Below are 24430 nucleotides of genomic sequence, written 5' to 3' on the forward strand. Positions count from 1 at the left end.
CTTGTGATTTGTTCTTCATCTTTTGGAGTAAAATTTTTAGTGTGGAACCAGATAATTTGAAAAGTGGTTACAGTCTAGTATTTATATTTGCCAGTTGTGAATTCTTTCATTTTCAAAAGAACTACCTCAGAGCACTGATACTACTCCTTTTGTTTCCATCTTAACTTGACTATTCTCTGCCTACCTCAGACTCTTGAGTTTTGAAAACAGCTCTTCTGAAAGGTAATCATGAGTAGAAAAAACAGTCTTTAAAACCAGAGCCCTGAGAAGTAATGAAAGAGGCTCTGGTTTGAACAAGTGGAGGGGAACCCCTAGGGGTGCCACTGCTGTCGACATCCCCTGCCGATGGTCGGGGTGACTGAGGCGTGTCTCGAGAGTCTGGCGTCAGCCTCGCTGTTAGTAGCTCACTCAGCACCGTCACAGTAGCCTAATCCCAGTTCAGCTTTATTTAAAGCCATTTCCCGCCTGGACCATACGTGTCCAAAGCAGAGGTTATGTGCGTGTTATTTAAGCCTTTTCCAGTTGTTTATCACTGTTCTGAGCACACAGTTGGTGAATAAATATCAGTTGAGTAAAGGGTGAATAAACCTGGCAGACCTTAAATAACATTAATTTGTCCTAACAAGTTTCCATTTAAGGAAAGGTATTGATAGTTCTTAGTTCCGGCTAAAGAGAAAGGTACTGGTGAACATAGTAAAGAGTACACCCTATTGAGACAGAGGCCATAGTCTGAGAAATAATTGTCTGAGAAACAATTGAGGCAGAAAAGTGGGAGATGAGCCAGGAAGTCTGTCTGTATTTAGTGTTAATCTGGAAATCCTGGGCAATACGATAGGGAAAGAAAAAGATTATAAATTTTGTATTGGGAAAGAAGGTCATTTTCAAATACGAGATTGCCTATGTGAAAAACCTAAGAAAATCATCTGAAAACTTTTGAATCGAACAAGTATTTAATAAAGGGTCAGTTATAAAAACATACAAATATCTGCGGTTTATACACTAATATTGATAGCGACTAGAAAATATAATGGAAAAAATCATACAGCAGCCCTGGAACCACAATAGCAGTGAAAACCTGCAGCGATTGGGAGCGGGTAGGGTGGGTTCAGCACTCCCCAAGAGCCCCGTCCCCAGAGAACTGCCACTATTTGGCCCAGCTGGCTCCTGGGGAAACCATGTGGAAAACAATCAGTGGCAGTTGTTTAACACAGCAGGTCCCTGGGGTGGCGATACAAGTTGGGACAACAGGAGGCTGACCAAAAAAGTTTAAAGGAAAACCTGGGAAATTGATGTCCAAAAGTGGCTTGGGAAAACTGGCATTCCTGGGGCTCTAGAAAGATGTGCATGTGCAGGGCTGTGCACGTGTCCAGGAAAGGCCCGTGCGAGTGAGCTCAGACCCGTCACCTCCAGCTGGTGTTCAGGCACCGTGCAAGCAGGAGGTGAAGGCTGAGGCAGAGGTGTCAGGACACACACACACACACACACACACACACACACACACACACACACTCTCTCTCTAGCCCTCAGCAGGTACTGGGAGACGAGTCCAAAGTACTAGAGAGACCTCTGCCCAGTCACTAGCTGACCAGGTCGGCTAACTGAGCACAGACTTCAGAGGCAGCACAGAGCAAAGGATGTAGCTTTTAGGGGACTCATCCAAGGTTACTAAGCGAAAAATATCCAAGTCGGTGGGGAGGGCTCTTACAGCGTTGCCATGGTATTATTTTAAATGTTCGGTTTTCAACAACGACAGAACATGAGACATTCACAGAAACAGGATAGTATGGGCCACACACAGGGAAAAAGCAGTCATGGAAAGTGCCCCCAGGAAGCCCAGATGTAAGTAGACGGAGACCTTAAATCAGCTATTATGTAAGTATGTTCAAAGAAAACTGTGTCCAAAGAATTCACGGAAAGTATGAGAACGATTCTCAGCAAAATAGAGAATGGCAGTAAAGACAGAAATCATCAAAAGGATGAAATAAAAATTCTGGAGTTTAAAACACAGTAAGTGAAATGTACATTTCACTGAAGTTCAACAATAGATTTGAGCGGACGGAAGAATCAGCAAACTTGAAGATGAGTCACTGAGACGATCTCATCTGAGGACAAAAAGAACAGAATGAAGAAGAATGAACAGGGCACCAACTTACACACAGTGAAGTCCCAGAGGGGAGGAGGGAGCAGGGCCAGAAATTACATTTAAGGAGATGATGGGCAAGCGTGCTCGGATCTGATGGAAAACATTACACATTAAAGAAGCTCAACGGACTCCAGGTGGGATAAACTTAGGCCCACGCCAGGCACATTTCAGCCAAAGGGTGGAAAGTCAGTCTTAGGCCATCTCCCACAAGGATTCCTCGATGAGATACTGCTGACTGCTCACCTGAAACCACAGAGGCCAGGACGGGGGTGACGATGCAGCGTGGTGGAAGAGCCCCACCTCCAACAAGACTCCTACAGAATGAAGGAGGGTGTGGGTATCCCCAGATACTCTTTTTTCCCTGTTGCTGCCCCACCTGCCTTGTAAGGACCACTAAAGGGACGGATGTCTCTGCATCCATACATCTCGTTAGATGTCCCCTTGTTTCTACCTGGAGTGGCCCAGGGGCTAAGAGCGAGGTTCCCAGTCAGACCACCCACGCTCAACCCGCACCTGCCCCACGTGACCTGGGGCAAGTGCATCGTACATGCCTGCAGGAGTGGGCACACGTATGTGTGTTGTGTGTGCATGCTGAGTGTGCATACATATGCCTAGTGTTGTGTGTGTGCATGCACATGTGAATATGTGCTTGTGTGCATGTATGTACTCTGCATATGCATGTTGTGTGCACGTGTGTATGTGTGAGTATGCACGTGTTATGTTTAGCTCCTCCAAGACCCATCTTCTCAAACCCAGGGTCTCAGCCTGGATCCCCCTGAAAGTAGAGCCTAAGGCGAGGCTTGGGTGCATGTGGTCATTCGGAATGTGGGCCTGTGAGGGAAACTTCTTCCTTTTGTTCTAGTCTCTGAAACAGTTTGCATAAGATAGTGATCATCTGTTTCTTAAAAATTTGGTGAAATTTGCCTATAAAAATTTCTGAGCCTGATGTCTTTTAAGAAGATTTTGATTACCCATTCATTTTAACATTTTGTATTAATTTATTTTCAATTTCTTATCAAATCAATTTTGAAGATTATCTACCTCATGCTTTCCAATTTATTGGAAAACTATTTCTTATGAATTTAATATCTCTGTTATATTTGTAGTTGCATCTCCTTTTAATTTCCTAACATTGTTTATGTGTACCTTCTTGATTAGACTTGCTAGAAATCCATTTATCTTACTAGTTTCTTATAGACCTTGCTTGTTATTTTATTATAGCAATTGTTTTTGTTTTTGTATTAAATTTTGCTCTTGCCTCCCTTTCTGTCTTCTTTGGTTTACAGAGTTGAACAAACTTATTTTCCATCTTTCTTTTAAAACAATTAAATTCATTTAAGGCTAGAAATTTTACCCTACCTCCTGCTCCAGCCTCACCTCCCAAGCTTTGGTAAGTACACACTTTCATCCAGATGTAGGCATGTTCTAATATCTATTGAGATTTACTCTATTCCTCGAGTTAACGTAGAACTCAAGGAATAAGTTTCAAAGCATGATGCCCCGCCCCCCCTTTTTGGTGTTGGTTATGAATTTAATTGCACTGAGGTCAGAGAAGATGTCTACACGACATTGATTCTTTGGGGGGAGATTGAACTCATCCCCTTGCCCCTGTCTTTGCTCTCCTGACCCCTGGTCCAGAGCAAGTCTTAAAGGATGTTCTGAGACCCCACTCCGTGGGGAGAGTTGAGATTTTGAGATAGCAGTTCCTGCAACCAAATGAGGGAGGAACTTGACGTGGCTGCTGGTCGGGAGCTGTGTCTGGGTCCGTGGCTCCTGTGCCAGAGGCACTGGGTTTTGAGCCTTTCTGCTTCTTTTCCTGGGCAGGTGGGTCTGCCTGGCCCTTGGCTGCAAGCAGAGAGCCCAGACCTGGTCTCGGTCCTCCGTGGGGCACGCCCAGCCCACTTGCCCGAGGAACCGCACTCGCTGCACCTGCCTGTCCATGGCCTGCACCCCCGTGGCCTCAGGACCTTGTTCTGCATTCCTGTTCCATTTATGCTGCATTGGCACAGAGACGCATTTTCGGCTTTCTCTGTTTGCATCCTATCTCCCATAGCTGCTAGGAGCAGGGGAAGTGAGCAGAAGCGTGCACTCACCGCGCGTCGTAACCCACAGCACTCGCGTCTGTGTCATCCTGCCAGAAAGGAGTCCTGACAGTCTTGGGCTGGTGACTGACGCCTCCTCTCCCTCAGGAGCCTTGGTGCCACCAGGTGGCGCTGCCACCACTGTGATACCTTGCGGTTTTTAAAGGTTCCGTAAGGAGCCATTTCATTCATTTCTGCATGTATTTTAGAACCAGAAGGAGCCGCTAGTTGTTACAGCTCTGCCTCCCATTTTCCAGGCGAGGAGCCAGGCTCTCAAAGAAAATGATTTGCCCAGGATCTCGTAGCTAATTGCCAGAGCCAGGTAAGCCCCACCAGCGTGTTTTACAGGCATCTCAGGATGACAAACTTGCCTAATACGGAGGCTTCTTCTAAACTAGAGGTACAGCCAAATCTAAATACAACAAAATACTTACAGTAAAATTATTCTTATAAGATTAAATGGGTCGATGGCCCATTACTTCAGTTATTATTTTACTAAACTATCTCAATATCACAAAAATATTTAGACCATCCCTTGAATTTAATTATTCAGTAGCAGCCAATAATTACAGTTTCTTTACTCTTTCACAAATGGACTTGTAGGAAAATATCCAATAGAAATAAGATAAACAGAGTATATGGTATAAAGTGATTTAACAAGATAGATAGTTAATGTTAATTTGGATAAGACAAGACTAACCTCTGAGCCATTTACTATAGGTGCTCTTAACATGTGTATTCCTGGAAAAGGCTGCGAAAGGCAGTCCTCACTTTCATGCAGGCAAAACGCTATGCAGAGGGCTCTGCTCCTGACTAAGGGGTCTGGGTCGAGTATTTCATAGAAATTGCTGGCAGATTTAGCTGAGTGTGAGTGACACATGGAGGAGCCCCCGCAGGAGCAGCAGTGCTCAGGGGCCCCTTTCCCACCTCCCGGGAACTGGGCACCCCGTGCATCTGCTGTGCAGTGAGAGAAGCAGACACAAAATGCCACATAGCATGTGATTCCTAGGAAATGTCCAGAACAGGCAGATCCACAGTGGCCTTGGGGCCAGCTCGTGTTCCTGCCTTCTCAACACTCTCCCCTGGGCCCCTGGGTACACGTGGGACCCGTCCCCACCTCCAGAGAGCCTGAGCGGGCTGGTCTGGGGAGGCCCAGGCTGGGTGTCAAGGACTCCAGGGTGATTGTGGTGTGACTCAGGGCCGAGAACTACTGTTGCCGGGTGCGGCTCCCTTCCGGAGGCTTCCTCAACGTCCTGCTGCCCGTGAGCACTGCCCAGGGGTGTGGGCCGTGCAGATATTGCCACACCAGCCCTGCTTTCCCACCCCAGTTAACTCGGATTCGAATCCCCAGCTTGGCACATCTGTGTTGGTACTCATGCTGGTGAAATTTGTTTATAACAGCTTTATTGAGATACAATTCGTATGCTATAAAATTTACCCTTTTAAAGTGTACAATTCACTGGTTTTTAGTATGTTCATGAGGTTGTGCGCAACCATCACCACTGTCTGATCTCAGTTCATTTTCATCACCCAGAAGAAACCCTGCACCCATTAGCAGTCACCCCCGTCTCTGTCAGCCCCTGGCAACCCCTAACCTACCTTCTGTCTGTGGATCTGCCTGTTGCGGACATTTTGTACGAATGGACTCACTCTGTATAGCCTTTTGTGTCTGCTTCTCTCACTGGGCATCGCGTCTTCAAGCTCATCCACGTTGTAGCCTGTGTCAGAACTTCGTTCCCTCTAAGGCTGAAGAATATTCCACGGTCTGGGTGGACCCATCTTGTTTGCCCATTTGTCTGTTGGTGGACATTGGGTTGTGTCCAGTTTCGGTGGTGCTGGTGCTCTTTGAGGGGGCGGTGATCACGTCCTGTGTTGGACGCCTGGCTGGGAAGGATGCTGGCAGGGTGCCTTCCCCCAGCCAGGCCACGCTCCCTCACTGTGGACTCAGCATTATTGGTTCTGTGCTCGTGCCACTCAGGTTTCCTCTTTCTCCATCTTTTCTGCGATCGACTTCTAACCTGCACATTAGGATCACCTGGGGATCCTAATACTAGTTAAAAACACGAATGCTCGCTGTGTCCCCCAGTCGTCTGACCTAATTGGTCTGCACAGGTATAGGCTCATGGTCTCACAAGCAGCTCACTGAATTCCAAACTGCAGCTTGGCTGAGCACGCTTTGCTTGGGCCGTCTATCTCGCTCTCCTCTGAGTTACCCATGCAGGAGACCCCACCCAGCTCTGCGGTGGTCTCCCCGGGAAGAGCTGCCCTGAGCCAGGAGGGAGACGAAGGCGGACAGCTCCCCTTTCCCCTTGTCTTTCCCCTTGTCTTCCCAAGGTCATCACGGCAGGTGGGCGTGCAAATGGCGCCTACAGAGGGGCGCCGTCTTCACCCTTCCCCCCCGCGCCGGTGTTTCACTCGGGTCTCAGTCTGGAGCCCAGTCCCCAAGGTAGGGCAAGGGTGGGCATCGGGCTTCCAGTTGCTTCTGCATTTCCTTTCACTGTTGTTCAAATACATCCACGTTTCCCAACCTCAAACTTTTACTGACAGAGACAGTACAGTATAAAATCACAGAAAGAAGGACGAGTTTCTGCACGTGCCTCCTCTTTAGCCCTGAGCCCGCCCCCTTTGGGCTGTGGCTTCAGAACCGCCTCGTTTTATCACTTTCTACCCAGGAGACAGGACCACGGAAGAGTGGACACGGGGATGGAAAGAGGGGGAAGGGGAGCAGGTTCGGCGCCCGGGAGGCCGTGAGCGCCCGCAGCCCGTCGGTGTGCAGGCAGCTGTGGGTTCCGAGGCGGGAGTGGACGCCCAGGACGGGGTGACCGGCTCCGGAGTGAAGAGGGGGGTCCTGAGCTGGGGCGTGGCATTCGGGGACTGCAGGGGAACCGGCGCTGCGCGGGAAGGCGGCGGGGCGGGGGGAGGCGGAGGGGCGCGTAACCGCCCGGGGACGCGCCCGGTGGGGCCCTCCGGCCTCACTGCCGCAAGCTTCCTGACAGACCAGGACCAGCCCCAAAGCCTCTGCTTTCATGTTGTTGGAATGACAGTATTTTTGATCTCATGGGTTTAATGAGGCACGTGGTTAAGTTCATTTCACCTGTTTGTTCTCATTTTTGCTAGTGAGGTCGCTGGGGTCACAGCTGCAGATGTGGCTCCCGTCATTTTGCCACCGGACAGCACTGTATCGGGCCGGCGGTGACCACCCTCCCCCTCCCCAGACCGCCGGTTAGTCCACAGTCCCCTCCAGACGCTTCCAGCCTGAGGGAAGGCAGGTGCAGGGCTGCATCCTCACAGAGAGCGGCTGGGCAGGAGGGGACAGGGTTTTGCTGGCGAGGGCCTGGGGCTTCCAGGGCACAGCGGAAGGATTTCTGACGTTGGGGTGGGTGGGGAAGGGCTAGCACGGGGCCTCGTGGGGACCGGGGCTGGTAGGTGGGCTGCAGCTTTGCGTGGCGGCCGGCTTGAACCGGGCGGGGGCCCAGGGCACCTGCATCCCAGCCAGGCCCTCACAGCAAAGCCCAAAGCCTCAGGACACGGGGTGATGGGCTCACGCTGGACCCCTGGGGACAGTCTTCCTCCAGGCCCTAACTCCAGGTGGAGGATAGGCCTGGGGTGAGCCTGGGGCCTTTGTTCCTTGACCCTGGTGTCCGAGTGGGCCCGTGGCCCCCATCTTAGAGATGCATTCTTTATTCCTCAGCAGTTTATGAACAGTTCCCGAGGCTTTTCCAACACAGTTCATTCTGATTTGGCTGATTGGCTTAACGGTGAGGCCTGGATTTATGGATCGGATTGTTTCCATAAACTGAGTGAGTGCAATCTGCAGCTCTTCAAGGTGTGGGAGAAACATAAAGCAAGCAATAGAACATTTTATTTAAAAAAAAATTGCATTGGCAAAAGTGCCTTGAAATAAAAGAGTAACTGATATAATTAATAGTAATTCAATGTATCTGGCTAAAGGTTTTTTGGAAACCGAGAAATGATTTTAAGTGACGATAAAAATTCTTTTTGAAATTCAGGTGGTTTCCAAGTCTTTGCTTTGAACAAAAATTGAAGGAAAGCCCAATCAAGTTATTAGCTGATACAAGTTAAATTAAAAGAAATTGATGATAGATCAGTATGTGATTTTTGGCATTTAATTAAAATACATTCAAGGAATAGGGTACATTGCTATTAATTTTTTTTTCATTTCTGTCTGCTTTTTTTGGTGTGAACAAGTTTTCTCAGTATTTACATCTATAAACATAAAAAATCAGAATAGAATATTTATTCTTAGAAACATAAATTGATTGAAAAAATAGTCTTGACCATAGCAGTAAGAGGTGTGTTTCAACAAAATTTTAGTTTTATATTTGATAAGTACATATCAAATTTATAATCAGTTGATACGGCTTTGATCTATTTGTATCCCTAATTAATAAAAGTGTGAATGTAGAGAATTTTGGTCACGAGATACTAAATATGTATCTGTATATACGTATATGTATTTATTTATATATATATTTGCTGGAGACATGGTCCATAGAAGCTGCGTAGCAAAAGTAGATACTACGTTAGTACAGAATTATGTGGGAAACGTGGAATTGACATATGCGTTCACGAACACTCGTCCAATTGCTAGAGAATTCAGACATCACTTGATGTATATAAAGGATGATGTTACAGTTTTATTTTGAGTCAATCTTTATGTCAGAGATTGCATCTATTTCAGTCATTTAAGGCAAGACAAATTTTGATGTCAGACTAAAAAATGTCAGGATCCGAGCTCGCGTGGAAGAGGCGGGGCCCGGGCACGGGTACGGCCCGGGCCCGGGAGTGGTGGGCCTTGGGGGAGGGCGGACTGGGAGGCGGGGCGTGCGCCCTCCGGAGGCCCCGCCCGGACGCTTCCAGTTCTCGCGAGAGTGGCGCGTGGTGACGCGCGGGCGGGCGGAGCGCGTCGAGGGCGCCGGCGGGCGGGTTTGAATCTGGTCCGAGCGCGGGAATCTGCGGGTCCCGGGGACGAGGTGAGCGCCGCGGTGCCGGCCCGCGAAGGGCTGGGGGCAGGGGCCCGGGAAACAGCGGGGTCGGGCAGGTCGGGCCCCTAGCACCGCAGCCTCCGCATGGGCCGTGATCTGAGCCCGCGGCCCGGCTGGCGGCTCTGAGGTGGCCGAGGAGGTGGGCACCGGAGCCGGGAGCGCGCCACACTCCGCGCCTTCCCTCCAGGACTGAATTTAGAGGATATCCAGCCTGGACCCGGGACTGACACTGGACAGGACTCCCAGCCTGGGCTGGGAACTGACTCCGTATGGGACCCCCTGAGCCCTGGACCTGGAACTGACCCCGGACGGGACCCCCCGAGCCCTGGACCGAGGGCTGACACCGGACAGGACCCCCCAGCCCTGGACCCGCGACTGACCCCAGACAGGACCCCTTGAGCCCTGGACCTGGGACTGACCCCGGACAGGACCCCCCGAGCCCTGGACCGAAGGCTGACACCGGACAGGACCCCCAGTCCTGGACTCGCGACTGACCCCAGACAGGAACCCCTGAGTCCTGGACCAAGGGCTGATCCCAGAGAGGACCCCCAGCCTGGACCTGGGACTGACCCCAGACAGGACCCCCAGCCTGGACCTGGGACTGACCTTAGAGAGAACCCCTCCAGCCCTGGACCAGAGACTGACCTCAGAGATCAGTTCCCTGAGCCTCCGTGCTCTGGGAAACCTGTCCTCACGTATCTCTCCTACGTCTGAGATGAATGGTTTGCTCCAGGTGATGAGGGTTTTCCATGGTGACAGTGTGACAGGGATCTCTTTTTAATGCTCATCTTAATTCAGTGCCGACCTCCTGTGTGAAGAGCACAGTGCCATGGGGACGGTAGCTGCATGGTGGGATGATCTCTCACCTAGCAGGTAGCTCTGGCTGGAAGGGTGAGGTCTTGTGCACATAGTAGTGGGTCACTTTGAGAGAGGGAGGTTGCGTGTAAGTTAAGAAATTAGTAACCCTTGAAGAACTACAGTCACTAGTGTCAAAGAGACAGTGGGGAGTGTGGCAATAAATCCGGTAGTCTAGTGGCAGAGGATTACTGTGGTTAAGACCAACATGCCAAGAATTACACTTGGAAATAGAGCAAACCAGAAAAGTTAGCCGAATCACGAAAAAGCAAGGAGGGTCCCAGTTTAAGGTATATGATTCCATGCAGTTGATTGCACCTTTTTGGAAAATTGTTTATTTAAACTCTTGAATTGGTACTAGCCATTGTCACTCATCAGGCTTGTTGCTGGTGGCCCTCCTGCCCGCTTAGCCAGTCGCAAGTTATGCTCACAGCTCAGGCATCTGAGTTGAGGGATGAGGTGGCCACACTTCAGTGGTGCTTACGTGGAGAAGTTATTTTCTATCCTTGTTGGTTTAATTTAACTGCTAAGATCTTGGGGTTCTGTATTTAAGATGACTCTATCCCCAGAATTATTGCCGTTGGTACCAGTAATTTTCCATATTGCTCTCCTTATGACTGCAGGAGGTTTTCACTTATTTGTAAAGTGAGCGTCCTGTTACACGTACGTTCCATCATTTTGCTATTACTTCATTGGGCTGATGTCTTTCAAACCGGGGACCGCTAGCACGAGGCGGTGTGAATGGCAGATGGGATTTGTTAGGGGAGACACGGGCAGCGAGGGAGGCTGCACACAGTCCCTGAGCTCTCGTCCCGCAGGGGTGGGGAAGAGTGTGCTGTCGTTGGGAGCACCTGGTGCGCCCTAACAAGCTCCCAGGTGACCCCAGGGCCACCCTCTGCATAACAGTGTGACCGTGACAGGGATTTTCTTGGTGGAGGAATGGTGCTTTAGGAAGGGAGAGTCTTCAGGATTTGGCAGCTGGGCTCGGTCTGTTCTGAGCTGACGCAGACCTGAAGGAGCGTCTTGCGAAGGTGCTGAAAAGGGAGAGGAGGTGAGCCTCCTGGAGCTGCTGGGTTTCTCTTTCCTTAGTTGATAACCTCGTTCACATTCGGTAGAAACATGATGTTATGTTGATACTATTCTCAGTAAAGAAAATAGGGAAGTTATTTTTATTTATTTTTTAAATTAATTTTTATTGCAGTATAATTGATTTACAATGTTGTGTTAGTTTCTGCTGTACAGCAAAGTGAATCAGCTATACGTATACACATATCCACTCTTTTTTAGATTCTGTTCCCATATAGGTCATTACAGAGTACTGAGTAGAGTTCCCTGTGCTGTACAGTAGGTTCTTACTAGTTATCTGTTTTATACATAGTAGTGTGTATATATCACTCCCAATCTCCCAGTTTATCCCTCCCTCCCCTCTCTCCCTTGGTAGGGAAGTTCTTTTTTAGATATGGTAACTTGTTTATGTCAGAATATTGTTAGAAACTGTCTATCATAGGTGGTACAGGGATTTTCTTGCAGTTTTGGATACTAACTAATGTACCAAATTACATCTTGTAGGAAAAGGTATATTTGCAAATGCAAGTTTCAATATGATTGTGTTTTTTACTAGGGTTACAGAATAAATGCCATATGAAAAACAGTTTGATCTGCCATGGAAAAACGTGAGACATTTGTACAAGCAGTGTCTAAGGAGCTGATTGGAGAATTTTTGCAATTCATTCAACTTGATGTAAGTTTTATGTTTAGCTTTATTGTGTTTGTGACCGTTAATGTAAGACATTTTCCTAAAATCATTATATCCACAAATGAAATATAGTCATCTCAGTGAATCCGTAGGGACCAAGGTTTATTTAAAAAAGTAACAGAAAACTGTACTCAGATAGACCTGCTGATGGGCAACTACTCCCAAATGGTATTCCCTCCTTTCTTTTAAGAGGGTTGCTGTAAGGATGGTAAGTGGTGTAATGCAGCGTGCTTCTAATTACTTAAGTCCTTACTGACCTCTTGCTACGTGCGTGGCACAGTGAGGAAGACATCCTTTTCGTCCTCAGTTATCTCCCGGGTTGTGGTGGATTCAGGCGTGAAACTACAGCACGGTAAGGGCTAGGCTGGGGCAAGGGTGTGGAGGGACAGGGTAGTTTTACCAGGGATCTGAATGGGCTGCGTGGAGACTGGGGGAGGGAGAGAATTCTGGACAAAAGGGAAAGACAAAGACCCTTGAACAGCTCGGGTGAGCGTCCTGCGAGAGGAGGCTGGTAGGATTAGGATGGAGAAGTGGCCTTGGAGGGCCCTGGGGGGCTGCCCCGCCCCTTGCCTAGTGAGCCGCCCTGCCAGTTCCCGCCTGCCCCTCCTCTCCAGCGTTCTTAGTCTTCCCGTATTCTTTTTGCGTCATTGGAGAGTCAGTTGCAGGCCATGTCTCATTATCCCTTAGTATTTCCCTGGGTGTTCCTAGAACATAGACACTCTCCTGTAGAGTCACAGTAAAACCTTCAAAGAGGGAGCTGGATGGTCACCTGCAGGGTGTTTGCGGATCTTTTTGCCCAGTCCCGTATCACGCTCTGTGCTCCGCTATCTGACTTGCTGGTCTCTTTAATCCAGAGAGTTTCACAGCATCCCTTTTCATGACTGACGGTCTTGAGAAGTGCAGGCAGCAGTTCCGTGGTCTGTCCTTCCTTTGCCCTTGTTTGCTGATGTGGTTAAGTTTATTTATGCCTTTTGGAGGAACTGCGTACATAAGTGGTGTTATGATCTCCTCACTGGGTAGAAGTAGTTGACGATTCTTGCCTGAATCGATTATTACTATGATAGCTACAAAATTGTGATTTCCCAATCCCATATTGCTTCTGTATTTATTCATTGCTATTATCAGTATGGCCTTGTTGATTCTTATCTTATTTAAAGGGTTATTATCCCTTACTGTCGCTATTTCGGTGCTCAGATTGTACCAGATTGGATTCAGGGACAAAGTCATGGCCCAAGTTAGGTTGGAGACCAGAAACTTAGCATGCAGTCCTTGGCGTGGATGCCTTATTATCGTTGTTGCTTTTGTTATTACTTAAGCTCTAGCATACTTTTGTAACCTAATTATAGACCTGGAGATGGTGGACATCTGGATGGATTGATTTCAGGGAGGGTTTTTGCTAGGTGGGTGAAGATTAGTTTAGCAGGACTGGCTAGGGGGAGGAGGGATCTGCTACTTTCTGTCTGATAACCCCTTTACTTTTCCCTTTTAAGAATGGACTTTGAAAACTACAGCCAAACTCTTGAGCTTCTAACTAAGTTAGTGCATAAACTTTTCGCCAAGGATAGAACTAATCTTTTGTATTTGGAATGTAACAGTTGCTATTTATTTTGCAGAAAGATGCCTCTGACCCTTTCAACTTAAGTGAATTGCTAGATGAATTGTCAAGGAAACAGAAAGAAGAGCTATGGCAAAGACTCAAGAATTTATTAACGGATGTGTTGGTGGAGAGCCCGGTGGACGGCTGGCAGCCAGTGGAAGCCCCCGGTGAAGGCAATATGGAAACAGAGCAGGGGTCAAAAATGGTAGCACCGGTCTTGCAAAAATCAATTTCCTTTTTCTTCGTTAAAAAATAATTTTTTTGTGTGTATAATTGAATTTTAAGTTAAGGAAAAATTTAAAGGTAGAAGTCAAGAATATCAGAAGTCTGTTTATTGTAGTTATACCCTTTTCTGATCCTACCACCATTAATCTAGTATTCAATGTTGCTGTTTCACACTGCTGACTTGTGTTCAGCTTTAATTCACTTTTTAGAATAAATGTCAAATGTGGCTTGATTTTCTTTTACATTTAAAAATTAAATTTTAAGTTGATTTTAATTTACTTGTACTCTGATTTTTTTTCATTTATAGAAAAAAAACATAGAAATAATTCATGCAATTACATCTGTGATTCTTGCTTCTGTGTCTGTTATAAATGAAAGTGAGAATTATGAAGCCTTACTGGAGTGTGCTGTTATATTAAATGGTAAGTTGACTCAGCTATAATGTGGGGTGTGTATGAGTGGTGTCTGAGTGACACTTGGTACAAGGGAGCCCTCAGCAGGGGAGAAGCAGAACTTTGCAGTCAAGCTCTTGTACTTCAGCTAAAAAAAACTGAGCAAAAGAGCATTCTTTTAGGGGCTATCCTGAGCAATTATTTAATGTAAGGCACATATAAATGGTTCACATGGTGAAAATGTGCGTTACTGAACAACTGACTGCTGTTTAGGGGCTTTTAGAGATGTCTTATTTGACCTTCAGGACCAAGGATAAGAGCTGATAAAGGGGAAGCAGTCTGATTATAAATTTCTCAGCTAGTGATTACTGCCAGACATTTCAAGTTAGCCCAGCATTTGTGACATTGCACTTTTTTCTTTAAGTATGTTATGAACATGACCTGAGGAATAATTGTTGACTCTTAGGGGAGTTTTACTATACTAATATTTATATCATGGTACTTTTCAAATTTTAACTAAACTGTAAAATTGTAGTTATTAATTTAGTGGGAACACTAGTCTGAATTAATGAGAAGATCTGATTATGTAATATTATATGTGTAAAATTATAGATATAAAAGATGCAAAAGTAACTTTTAGTAATGTTCTTTAAGAAAAATATCCCAAGTACCCTCACCTCTACTGTGTGAATCTGATTAGTTCCATGTGACAGATTCTCAGCGTCACTTGGTTTATGTATCTGTTTAGTATGCTGTTTTATTAAGAATTCTTGTGTTGAAATAATGTGTCTTATTAAGAAGTTACCCTAATCAGTATGAAAGTAGCTCCCAAATGCTTGTGGGTGTTACCACCAGTTTATCTTCAGTCTCCCTACATGCTTTATAAAATGAGGAGTGCTAATATTGTGCATCAGTCCCCATTAATTCAGGAATTTTACATCAGAGTAATGGCATTCGGATGTCTGTGGATTACAGTTATGAGCACATTATCAGTATTTTAAATTAGTTCTTGAGCTCTTCTGTTAATAACAGTACTATAGCTTTTGTATTCATTATAATAGTTGCTCTTACTATTTTTCACCAGTGAGCCAGAACTTGAGGCCCATGAACTGAGGGATGGTTGTAGTGTGTTGCTGGTCACTAGGCCGGGCCTTGCCCTGCTGCTGAGTGTTGCCCTGGGTGTCGCTACACTCGGATTTGGAGCCCAGCGTCTGCCTCTTGTAGATGAGGAGTTTGGACAATAGGCCCTCTCTGGGTCTTCCAGTTCTAAAATTCTCGGTTCTATTGGGTCTGCTTTTATAACAGTGGAAAACAATTTTTTAATTAACACCGTTTGTATCCCATAGATAATGTGTACAAGTCTTTGGCAAGTTAAACATAAACTAGTATTTGCTTGGCAGACCTTTGAAGTCATCGTGCTCTACACAGTTGAATATGGACTAACTCTGGTTCACTTGACTCATCGCGCGATGACTGCTCCATTGTAGGTGTTTTGTACGCGCTACCTGACTCTGAACGAGAGCTCCAGGGCTCCATCCAGGATCTGTGTGTGATGTGGTGGGAGAGGGGCCTGCCCGCCAAGGAGGACATGGGGAAGACTGCTTTCGTCATGCTGCTGAGGAGAAGTCTCAAGACGAAAACAGTATGTTCGCTTTCTAAAGTACATGCTGCGTGTTACTTGAAAGTGCAGGTGTTTATACCAGTTAGTAATTGTGTTTGCTTGCGAGAGGCCTGGCCCAGTGGCTTTCAGTTAGGGTTTTGCACTGGAGGATATTCAGAGGTGGGCATTCGAGGGTGGGCAGAGGCTCCACGTGTGGTCGTACGCAGGCTTTCTCCCCATCTTCCTCGGTATGTGGCCTTTGAGAGGCTGTCCCCATGGTGGGAATTGCTCAGGGAAGGACAGAAGGGGGTGGGATGGTCAGGGAGGGCCTGCAGACCCGAGGGGGCGCTGGGCAGGAGGGCAGCCAGGGTGGGGCTGTGGACTGCAGCCCAGGCCTGAGGAAGCTTCGGCGGGGCCAACAGAGGGCATGGTGAGGGTTGGGTGTAACTTGGGCTGTTTCTCATCCTTCAGTCTTTGGTATACAATTCAGAAATCCAGAAAAAGAGCAGTATTTTTCCCTGATCAAACAACGGCAGATACTTATGTTCATCTTAGAAAATTGGGCAAATGAAGAAGAGGGAAAATGAGGAAAAGAAGAATTGTCCGTAATCCCACAGCCAAGGTGACCCTTGTGATTCTAGGGATCTTTGGGGATTTCTCTTTGACCGCCCCCCTCACATCTTTACTTACTTGTCACAGGTTCCTACAAAGGTACCTACAAAGTGAAATTTGTAGGTCAGTGGGTTTGAACTTGGAGCTCTTGGTACACATTGCCAACAGCTTTCTATAAAGCTCACAGCTGGTCACGTTCTTACCACCCGTGGGAGAGTCCGTCTCACTGTGGCCTCCCAGGAGCAGTCAGTTTTATGGCAGAAAAGAACCTTTTTGGCTATGTCCTCAGCTAGTGCTTTGACTTTCTCTGCTGGCCATAGGAGTGATTTGAAAAATCCTTGTTTGTGTCAGAACTTAGCCTTAAGCCATCACTGGTTTGCCTTTTTAAAATCCATTTTCACTGCCCTTTTTGTTCAGCTTTTAAATCAAGACCCTATTTAACGTCTTCCTTATGTTCTACACCTGTGCCTTTACCACAGTAGCCGCTAGCCACACAGGGCCATTTACATTTCAAGTTAAGAAAGTTAAAGGTTTGTTTCCTCGGTGGCACCGGTCCCGCGTCAGCGTCAGTTGCTCCATAGCCCGACGTGGCTGATGCCCCACACTGGTCGGCATAGACTCATGCTCGTCGCACGAAACTGGTGAACAGCTCTGTCTATCAACATCTCTGCTTGCTTTTGCCTAGGTTTTAAGAAAATGTTCTCTAGAGCTCCATTTGCAAATTTTAAGATGTTTTCTCTTGGCATTATTTCTTTTTTTGATGATATATATAAAATAGTCTCATATTTTGAAATGTGACCTTACCCTTTATAAAAGAAAAACTCAGACGTTTTTCTTTTCATGTCATTCCCAGGGTGCAGACATCTGTCGGCTATGGCGTATCCATCGAGCTTTATATTGCTTCGATTATGATTTGGAGGAAAGTAGAGAAATTGAAGACATGCTGCTTGAGTGCTTCATAAATGTTAATTATATCAGAAAAGAAGAGGTAAATGGTTTTTCTTTTTTGGTGTGTTTGTGAACTGCTTTTTAATGGAAGTTTTTCTTAAGTTCATGTGTTTGCTGTTTGCATCTTGCTCAGTGTATTAATAAAAGAGTCAGCTTAACTATCAAGAGCTATTATATTTTTTGTAATTCATTTTTACTGCATGGCAGTGTTAAGCAAACGTTTTCCAAGTCCTTGCATATTTCATCATTAAATCAGAAGGTAACAGGTGGCTGTGTGAATCCTGGGGGAACCATGATTGCATTTTAAATTAAAAATGAATAAAAATAAGGTTGAGCAAGCACTTCCCCATGGATCTGACTCTCTGCCCTAATTCCAGGTTAATTGGCATATAACTCAAAACCATCATCACACAGTATTCTTGGTTTCTTTTTCCTACCCATCCAATAAATCCAAAGAGAGGCTTCTGGCCCAGTGCTACATGGTCCACTGGTGGTCACTCCCACATGTGGCTATTGAGCAAGCTCATGAAATATGGCCAGTCCAGTTGTGGCCTTGAGTGAAAACTACACACGGATTTGAAACTTAATACGGGAAAAGAATGTTAAATTTCCCACTAATAATTTTTATATATTTATTACATATTTAAATGATATTTTGGATATATTGGACTATATAAATATATTATTAAAGTTAATTTAATCTTTTTTGCTTTTATTAATGTGGCTACCAGAGGATTAAAAATTGCAGAGTGGCTTGTCTGGTTCTCTTGGACACGTTGGTCCATTGTCTTAGGAGTTTTCTGTAGTTGTCGTAGATTGACTGTATCTCCATGCCGGGGATGCAAAGCACATTTTTTTAATTATAGAATGTAGCCTTCTTCTGATTATTTGTGGCCTGGCAGACCTGATTGGAGGCAAAAGGAGGCAGTTGTCACCCCCCCGAAGGATGTGTGGGGAAGGACCTCCCAGAGGAGGGGGGGGACCCTAAATGAAGAGTTTGCTCAAGGTTTCACCCTTACAGCTGGCCAGGGGAGTGAAGGATTTGACCCCAGTTTGCCCACTCCCCACGCACAGTCTCTGCTGGTGAGGTTAAAGGGTTGTACCGGATGACTGGCCACACTGGCCAAGACCTTCAGCTCTCGGGGTCAGAAAGGCTGTGTTCAGACCCCTGTTTGTCCACTGAGTAGGTGGTGACCTTGATCACACTCCTTTCAATCTCAGTATTTCCTTCTGTAAAATAGGAACAGCAGGTGCCCTTTCCCAGGATTCCCTTGAGCGGCACACGAGGCCATTCATAGAGCTTTTAGTGCCTGCAGGGCAGGAAGTGCCCTGACTGTGTTCTTGCTACTCTCCCATCATCATTGTTGGGAAGACGCTGGACGCATGGCCTCTGCCCTGAGTATCCCAGGGTTGTTGTAAAATTTGGGAGAGTAAAGAAGTTAAGAGTGGATTCAGATAAATACACTTTATTTATATTGACTTATACATAGCAGTGGATGAAGCGTGCTTGTCTCACACATATGTATGTGCAGGTGTAGACATAAATATACACGTGTGTGTCTTAAAGCTCTCTCTTTTTTAAAATTGATGTGCTCTTTTGAATTTAAGATATCTAAACTTAGTTTCCTAATCAGTCATTAATTTGGTCATGTCAGTTTCCAGTCATTCTTGGTAAACAGTAAATCTCTTCTATACTCTACTGGCAAGTTACTTCCAGTAAATACTTGTTTGTTTATTTTTTTAAATTTATTTGGCTGCACTGGGTCTTAGTTGCCGCAGGCGGGATCTTCATTGCCACATGTGGGCTCTTTAGTTGCGGCATGCATGTGGGATCTAGTTCCACGACCAGGGATCGAACCTGTGCCCCCTGCATTGGGAGCGCAGAGTCCTAACCACTGGACTGCCAGGGAAGTCCCAGTAAATATTTTTTTAAAAATTTACCTGTTGCAAGCATGGTTACCCTGCCTTTTGTATCAAAGTGTGTTGCGTGTCTGTAGGACTCCAGACACTGGTGTGCTGGTAAGCAGTGAGGAGGTGATGGTGCCCTTCACAGGGAAACTCTGGGCAGATGTATTTTATGCCCCCTGTAGAGAGTAAATATAATCTTGCTTTTTAGGTTCACATGTGTAATCTAGTATTATGCATAAAAATTAATATTACATGATATATGTATGATATTTATAATTACATATAATATATGGGGACTATATGTATTTGAAAATTCTACCTTGGCAAACACTTAGCCTCTTAACTTCACAAGCCCTCAGTTTTGTCTTTTATAAAAGATGAAATGAAGGGATGTTCAGTTCCATTCCCACCCCAAGATGCTAGATTTCAAGCATTCTTTGATTTTCGGTTGTGGAGACATCAGGACAGAGCCAGAGTGAAGTGCTGGTGCATCACTTAACTTGCGTGCTGGGCTGTGGGGTAGCTTCCTGGGTCACCGTGTGGTCGGACAGGAGTAGCTCAGAGGTGCCTGCTGCTCCGCCCTCCACGGGGAGCCTCCCACCTGCTGCTGCTGCCCAGCTCGGTCCCTCCGAGGCTCCTGCCGCCGTCCCCACACGGGGCTGCCGCCCGAAGCACTGTGCTCGAGTGCAGCTTCAGTGTGTAGATTCTAACTTAGAAGTATGGATGCTTCCTCGTTGGGTGTAGCAAACTTTAGTGTTACTACGCTTTCAAAGAATGTTTGTTTTTTAGTTCCTGGGAACTTTTTATTTGGTTGCAATTTTAACATTATATCCTACTTTTTTAATTTATAGGGAAGAAGATTTCTTAGTTCTCTCTTCAACTGGAATATAAATTTCATTAAAATGATCCATGGGACCATTAAAAACCAGTTACAAGGATTACAAAAGTAAGTATTAAGGGTAATTAATATTTTGTGCTTAGTGTGGTTTTAAAAGTTTCTATGTGACCTGACTTTTAAATTATATTAATGTATTAGAAGCTGTGAAAATTATCTCTTCAACTGTTATTTATTATGTACTGTTGTATCACTGGATATTTTTTTCCCTTGCTATAGGAAACCATTTTTTTTCCGTAGTGACACTGAAATTAAGATTTTACTTTGTGGCAGTTCTTTAAATAGTCAAATTATTTACCAGTTAAATTTCAGCTTCAGTCATAGTAAAGCCCATGTCACTAGTACTTCTGATACCTTTGGATGTAATGTGCACTGTGCGATTTCCCGTGGACTGAGCTATGTGGTTGGTGGGAAGAGTCCTTGGGGAAGGGGCTCGGAAGCACGCTCTTGCCCGAGCTCCCAGCCTCTGGGCCCTGACAGCATTTGGAGTTATCTGCTGGATTCACGGCCAAGTACTTAATCTGCTCCGGGGCTGAAGGAGGCTGTATTTTATTTATTTGTTTATTTATTTATTCATTTATCAATTAATTAATTAATTAATTATTGGCTGCGTTGGGTCTTCGTTGCTGCGCGTGGGCTTTCTCCAGTTGCGGCGAGCGGGGGCTACTCTTCGTTGTGGTGCACGGGCTTCTCATTGTGGTGGTTTTTCTTGTTGCGGAGCACGGGCTCTAGGCACATAGGCTTCAGTAGTTGCAGCACACGGGCTCAGTAGTTGTGGCTCTCGGGCTCTAGAGCGCAGGCTCAGTAGTTGTGACGCACAGGCTTATTTGCTCCACGGCATGTGAGGTCTTCCCGGACTAGGGCCCAAACCCGTGTCCCCTGCACTGGCAGGCAGATTCTTAACCACTGCACCACCAGGGAAGCCCGAGGCTGCATTTTAAAACCAAATCCTTGTGTTTGCTTTGGCAGCACATACACTAAAATTGAAATGATACGGAGAAGATTAGCATGGCCCCTGTGCAAGGAGGACACCCAAATTCGTGAAGCATTCCATATTTTTAACAGATTGCCAACAAACACATGAAAGGATGCTCAACATCACTAATCATTAGAGAAATGCAAATCAAAACTACAATGAGGTATCACCTCACACCAGTCAGAATGGCCATCATCAAAAAATCTACAAACGAACTTCCCTGGTGGCGCAGTGGTTAAGAATCCACCTGCCAGTGCAGGGGACACGGGTTCAAGCCCTGGTCCGGGAAGATCCCACATGCCGCAGAGCAACTAAGCCCGTGTGCCACAACTACTGAGCCTGCGCTCTAGAGCCCACGAGCCACAACTACTGAGCCCATGTGCCACAGCTACTGAAGCCCGTGCGCCTAGAGCCCGTGCTCCACAACAAGAGAATCCACTGCAATGAGAAGCCCGCACACCGCAACAAAGAGTAGCCCCCGCTCGCCACAACTAGAGAAAGCCCGCGCACAGCAACAAAGACCCAATGCAGCCAAAAATGAATGAAATAAAATAATTAAAAAAAAATCTACAAACAATAAATGCTGGAGAGGGTGTGGAGAAAAGGGAACCCTCTTGCACTGTTGGTGGGAATGTAAATTGATACAGCCACTATGGAGAACAGTACGGAGATTCCTTAAAAAACTAAAAATAGAACTACCATACGACCCAGCAATCCCACTACTGGGCATATACCCTGAGAAAACCATAATTCAAAAAGACACATGCACCACAATGTTCACTGCAGCTCTATTTACAATAGCCAGGACATGGAAGCAACCTAAGTGTCCATCGACAGATGAATGGATAAAGAAGATGTGGCACGTATATACAATGAAATATTACTCAGCCATAAAAAGAAACGAAATTGAGTTGTTTGTAGTGAGGTGGATGGACCTAGAGACTGTCATACAGAGTGAAGTAAGTCAGAAAGAGAAAAACAAATACCATATGCTAACACATATATATGGAATCTAAAAAAAAAAAAAAAACCGAATCCTCAAACTCTTGAGGTGGGCCTGGTTACGTCAGGCAGCTGTATAAGTATTGAGCTGGGATGTGATTCTGGATCTCTGATTGTTTACTAGAATACTTTCTCCTGTTCCCTCATTTGCAGAATATTTGGGTTGAACCAGCAGATTTTCCTAATTATGATTCTAAGTCAGCCCTGGTATTTTAGGGCTCCCTGTACCTGAGCGAATTAGTCCGGAGAGTCCAAGATGACTTCCAAGTCAAAAAGTGTACTTATATTTAAAGGTTTTTTACTTAAGAATTTGGTTCTGGGCTATGTGTCATAGTTTTATAGGAAATAGTAAAGTTCTGGGGAAGCCTGATTGAGAAAGAAGACATGGTTTGACATTTCAGTCCTCCTTCTCCAGACTTTTGTTTTCTACTTTCTGCTGCAGGTGAATAACATATCTCTGCTTTGCAAAGCACTAGTCCAAAACAGTTTCTTCTTCCCTAGAAGAGGAGAGTTCCTGAAATGATACACATTAAAAATATAATTCTTCTGACTTGCATTAAAATTTTTTGATTTTTTCTTCTAGATCTTTGATGGTACACATTGCAGAAGTTTATTTCAGAGCTTGGAGAAAGGCTTCAGGGAAAATATTAGAGGTATTTCCTTTTCATTTTATGAAATGTTAACACATTTTTATTGTGTTCTGGTTACTAAATAAGCAGCTACAGTAGGGCCATTTGAAACCTGTGCTGATGCTTGTCTGTCGCGCTGAAGCCCATGGTGAGCGCCCTCCACGCGCACTCAGGGTCACGTCCGTGCCTGAGCACAGCCTCAAGATGCCCATGACTCACTGTGCCGTGTAGTTTGAGTGGAATCAAGACTTTTGCCCCAGGCATTTTGGCAGCTCTAGACCCGTAGTGCCCAGCCGCATGTGGCTGCCGGGCCTCTGAAACATGGCCAGTCCAAACTGAGATGGGCTGTAAATGTAAGAAACTCACCAGACTTGGAAGACAGTGTGGAAAAAGAAGAATGTAAAATATCTCGTGGTTTTTTAAAAAAGAATATTGATTGCATGTTGAAATGATAGTGTGTTGGATATATTGGGCTAAACAAAATATATTATTAAAATAAGTTTACCTTTTTCTGTTTTTAATGTGGCCTCTAGAAAGTTTAGAATTGTGTCTGTGGCTTGCGTTCTGTTTCTTCTGGCCAGTGCTCCTCGGGACCCTCAGGCCACCTCTTTAGCAACATCATTTGAGAATTTAAAAACTTGTGTTTGAATACAGCTAACCTTTAATGACTATAACACCTACATTCTGGCTGTGTAATTCACAGTCACAATTAAACATTCACAGGCTCTTTTGGAAAAAAATCAGAAGAAAGTGTCTTTGTCTGATATCCCTTATGTTTTTCTCATGCTAGGTTCTTAGATGTGTTTTTTTCCTTCTGAGGGTAAAATTTTTACTCTTAAGTCATAAAGGGGTCTTTCCTCCTGGGGGAGCAGTCCCTGGACTGGTGCGGGTGGGGAGAGGGGAGGTTAACCACCGGATGTTTGGAGTGTATTTCTGCCCACTCTGCTCTCCTGCCCAGCTTAAGCTTTGGTTAACTATACTGGGGTCTATCACTGACATCTACTTCTAGAAAACGAAAACTTACCACTTCTATTCCCCTGCTGACAACTTGTAGAATAGTTTTACAGTGTATAATTTTGGGGGGAAATGGCAGAACCGGGACATTGTTATGCATTTTTTTGCATTGCTTTATTACTGCATGAAACTTGTTCACAGGAAGGAGTATTTGTTCCCCTTTTCTCCAATAGTGGTTTAAAAAATAGGAGTTTGTAATTTAAAATTTAATTTTGACTAGATCTGTACCAAATTAGTACTAGCAATTTGTACTTCTCAGTTTCACTCCCTTCCCTCTCTTCCCTCTGTCCCTTCAAGTTTTTAAAGCAAATTCCAGACGTGACACCTTATTTCTGTGTACTTCAGTATGCATCTCTAAAAAGTGTGGTTATACAGTGCCATTATCATACTTCACAATAATTCCTGGGTATTTAAAAAATTAATTGGGTCATATTTAAATTTCTCTGCTTTGTTTAAAAAATGTCTTTTTATAGTTTTTTTTGGAGTCAGGATCCAACAAGTCTCCCAATGGCATTTGCTTGTTACAGCATTTAAATCTCTTAGAGCGTTCCTCCCTCTTCTCTTTAAAAAAAAATGTCTGCCATTGATAATGTTGAAAAGCCTGGGTCAGTTGCAGGATGTCCATGTTCTGGTAGTTAGCTCTCAGGGGTCAACTTTTGTGGCCCAGACACTTGACTGGCAGTGCCGTGTGTCTCCTACGTCATCACAAGTCAGACAGTTCAAAGTTCATGGAGAAGAGGTAAAGATGTTAGTAGGAAGTTTTCCTTATATCCTTCCCTAAAGCCATGGAA

At 45.4% G+C, this 24430-nt stretch overlaps 1 protein-coding gene and 1 non-coding gene across 2 annotated transcripts in view; both read left to right on the forward strand.

Moving 5' to 3' along the window:
• The first annotated feature begins 9130 nt into the window (after window positions 1-9130).
• The window catches only part of NCAPG2 (non-SMC condensin II complex subunit G2), a 59925-nt gene continuing 44625 nt past the window's right edge, over window positions 9131-24430 (forward strand). The window contains exons 1-8 of the mRNA XM_059932552.1: window positions 9131-9218; window positions 11707-11826; window positions 13455-13643; window positions 13971-14085; window positions 15543-15697; window positions 17121-17255; window positions 19975-20069; window positions 22580-22649. Coding sequence (XP_059788535.1) covers window positions 11749-11826; window positions 13455-13643; window positions 13971-14085; window positions 15543-15697; window positions 17121-17255; window positions 19975-20069; window positions 22580-22649 — 837 coding nt within the window. The 5' untranslated portion in view covers window positions 9131-9218; window positions 11707-11748. The remainder of the gene's footprint in view (window positions 9219-11706; window positions 11827-13454; window positions 13644-13970; window positions 14086-15542; window positions 15698-17120; window positions 17256-19974; window positions 20070-22579; window positions 22650-24430) is intronic.
• Window positions 20972-21078, forward strand: LOC132372295 (U6 spliceosomal RNA). The gene has a single exon (XR_009505163.1). It is a non-coding gene; the product is annotated as a U6 spliceosomal RNA (small nuclear RNA).

Source organism: Balaenoptera ricei, chromosome 9 (assembly GCF_028023285.1).
Source record: "Balaenoptera ricei isolate mBalRic1 chromosome 9, mBalRic1.hap2, whole genome shotgun sequence".
Taxonomy (NCBI): Eukaryota; Metazoa; Chordata; class Mammalia; order Artiodactyla; family Balaenopteridae; genus Balaenoptera; species Balaenoptera ricei.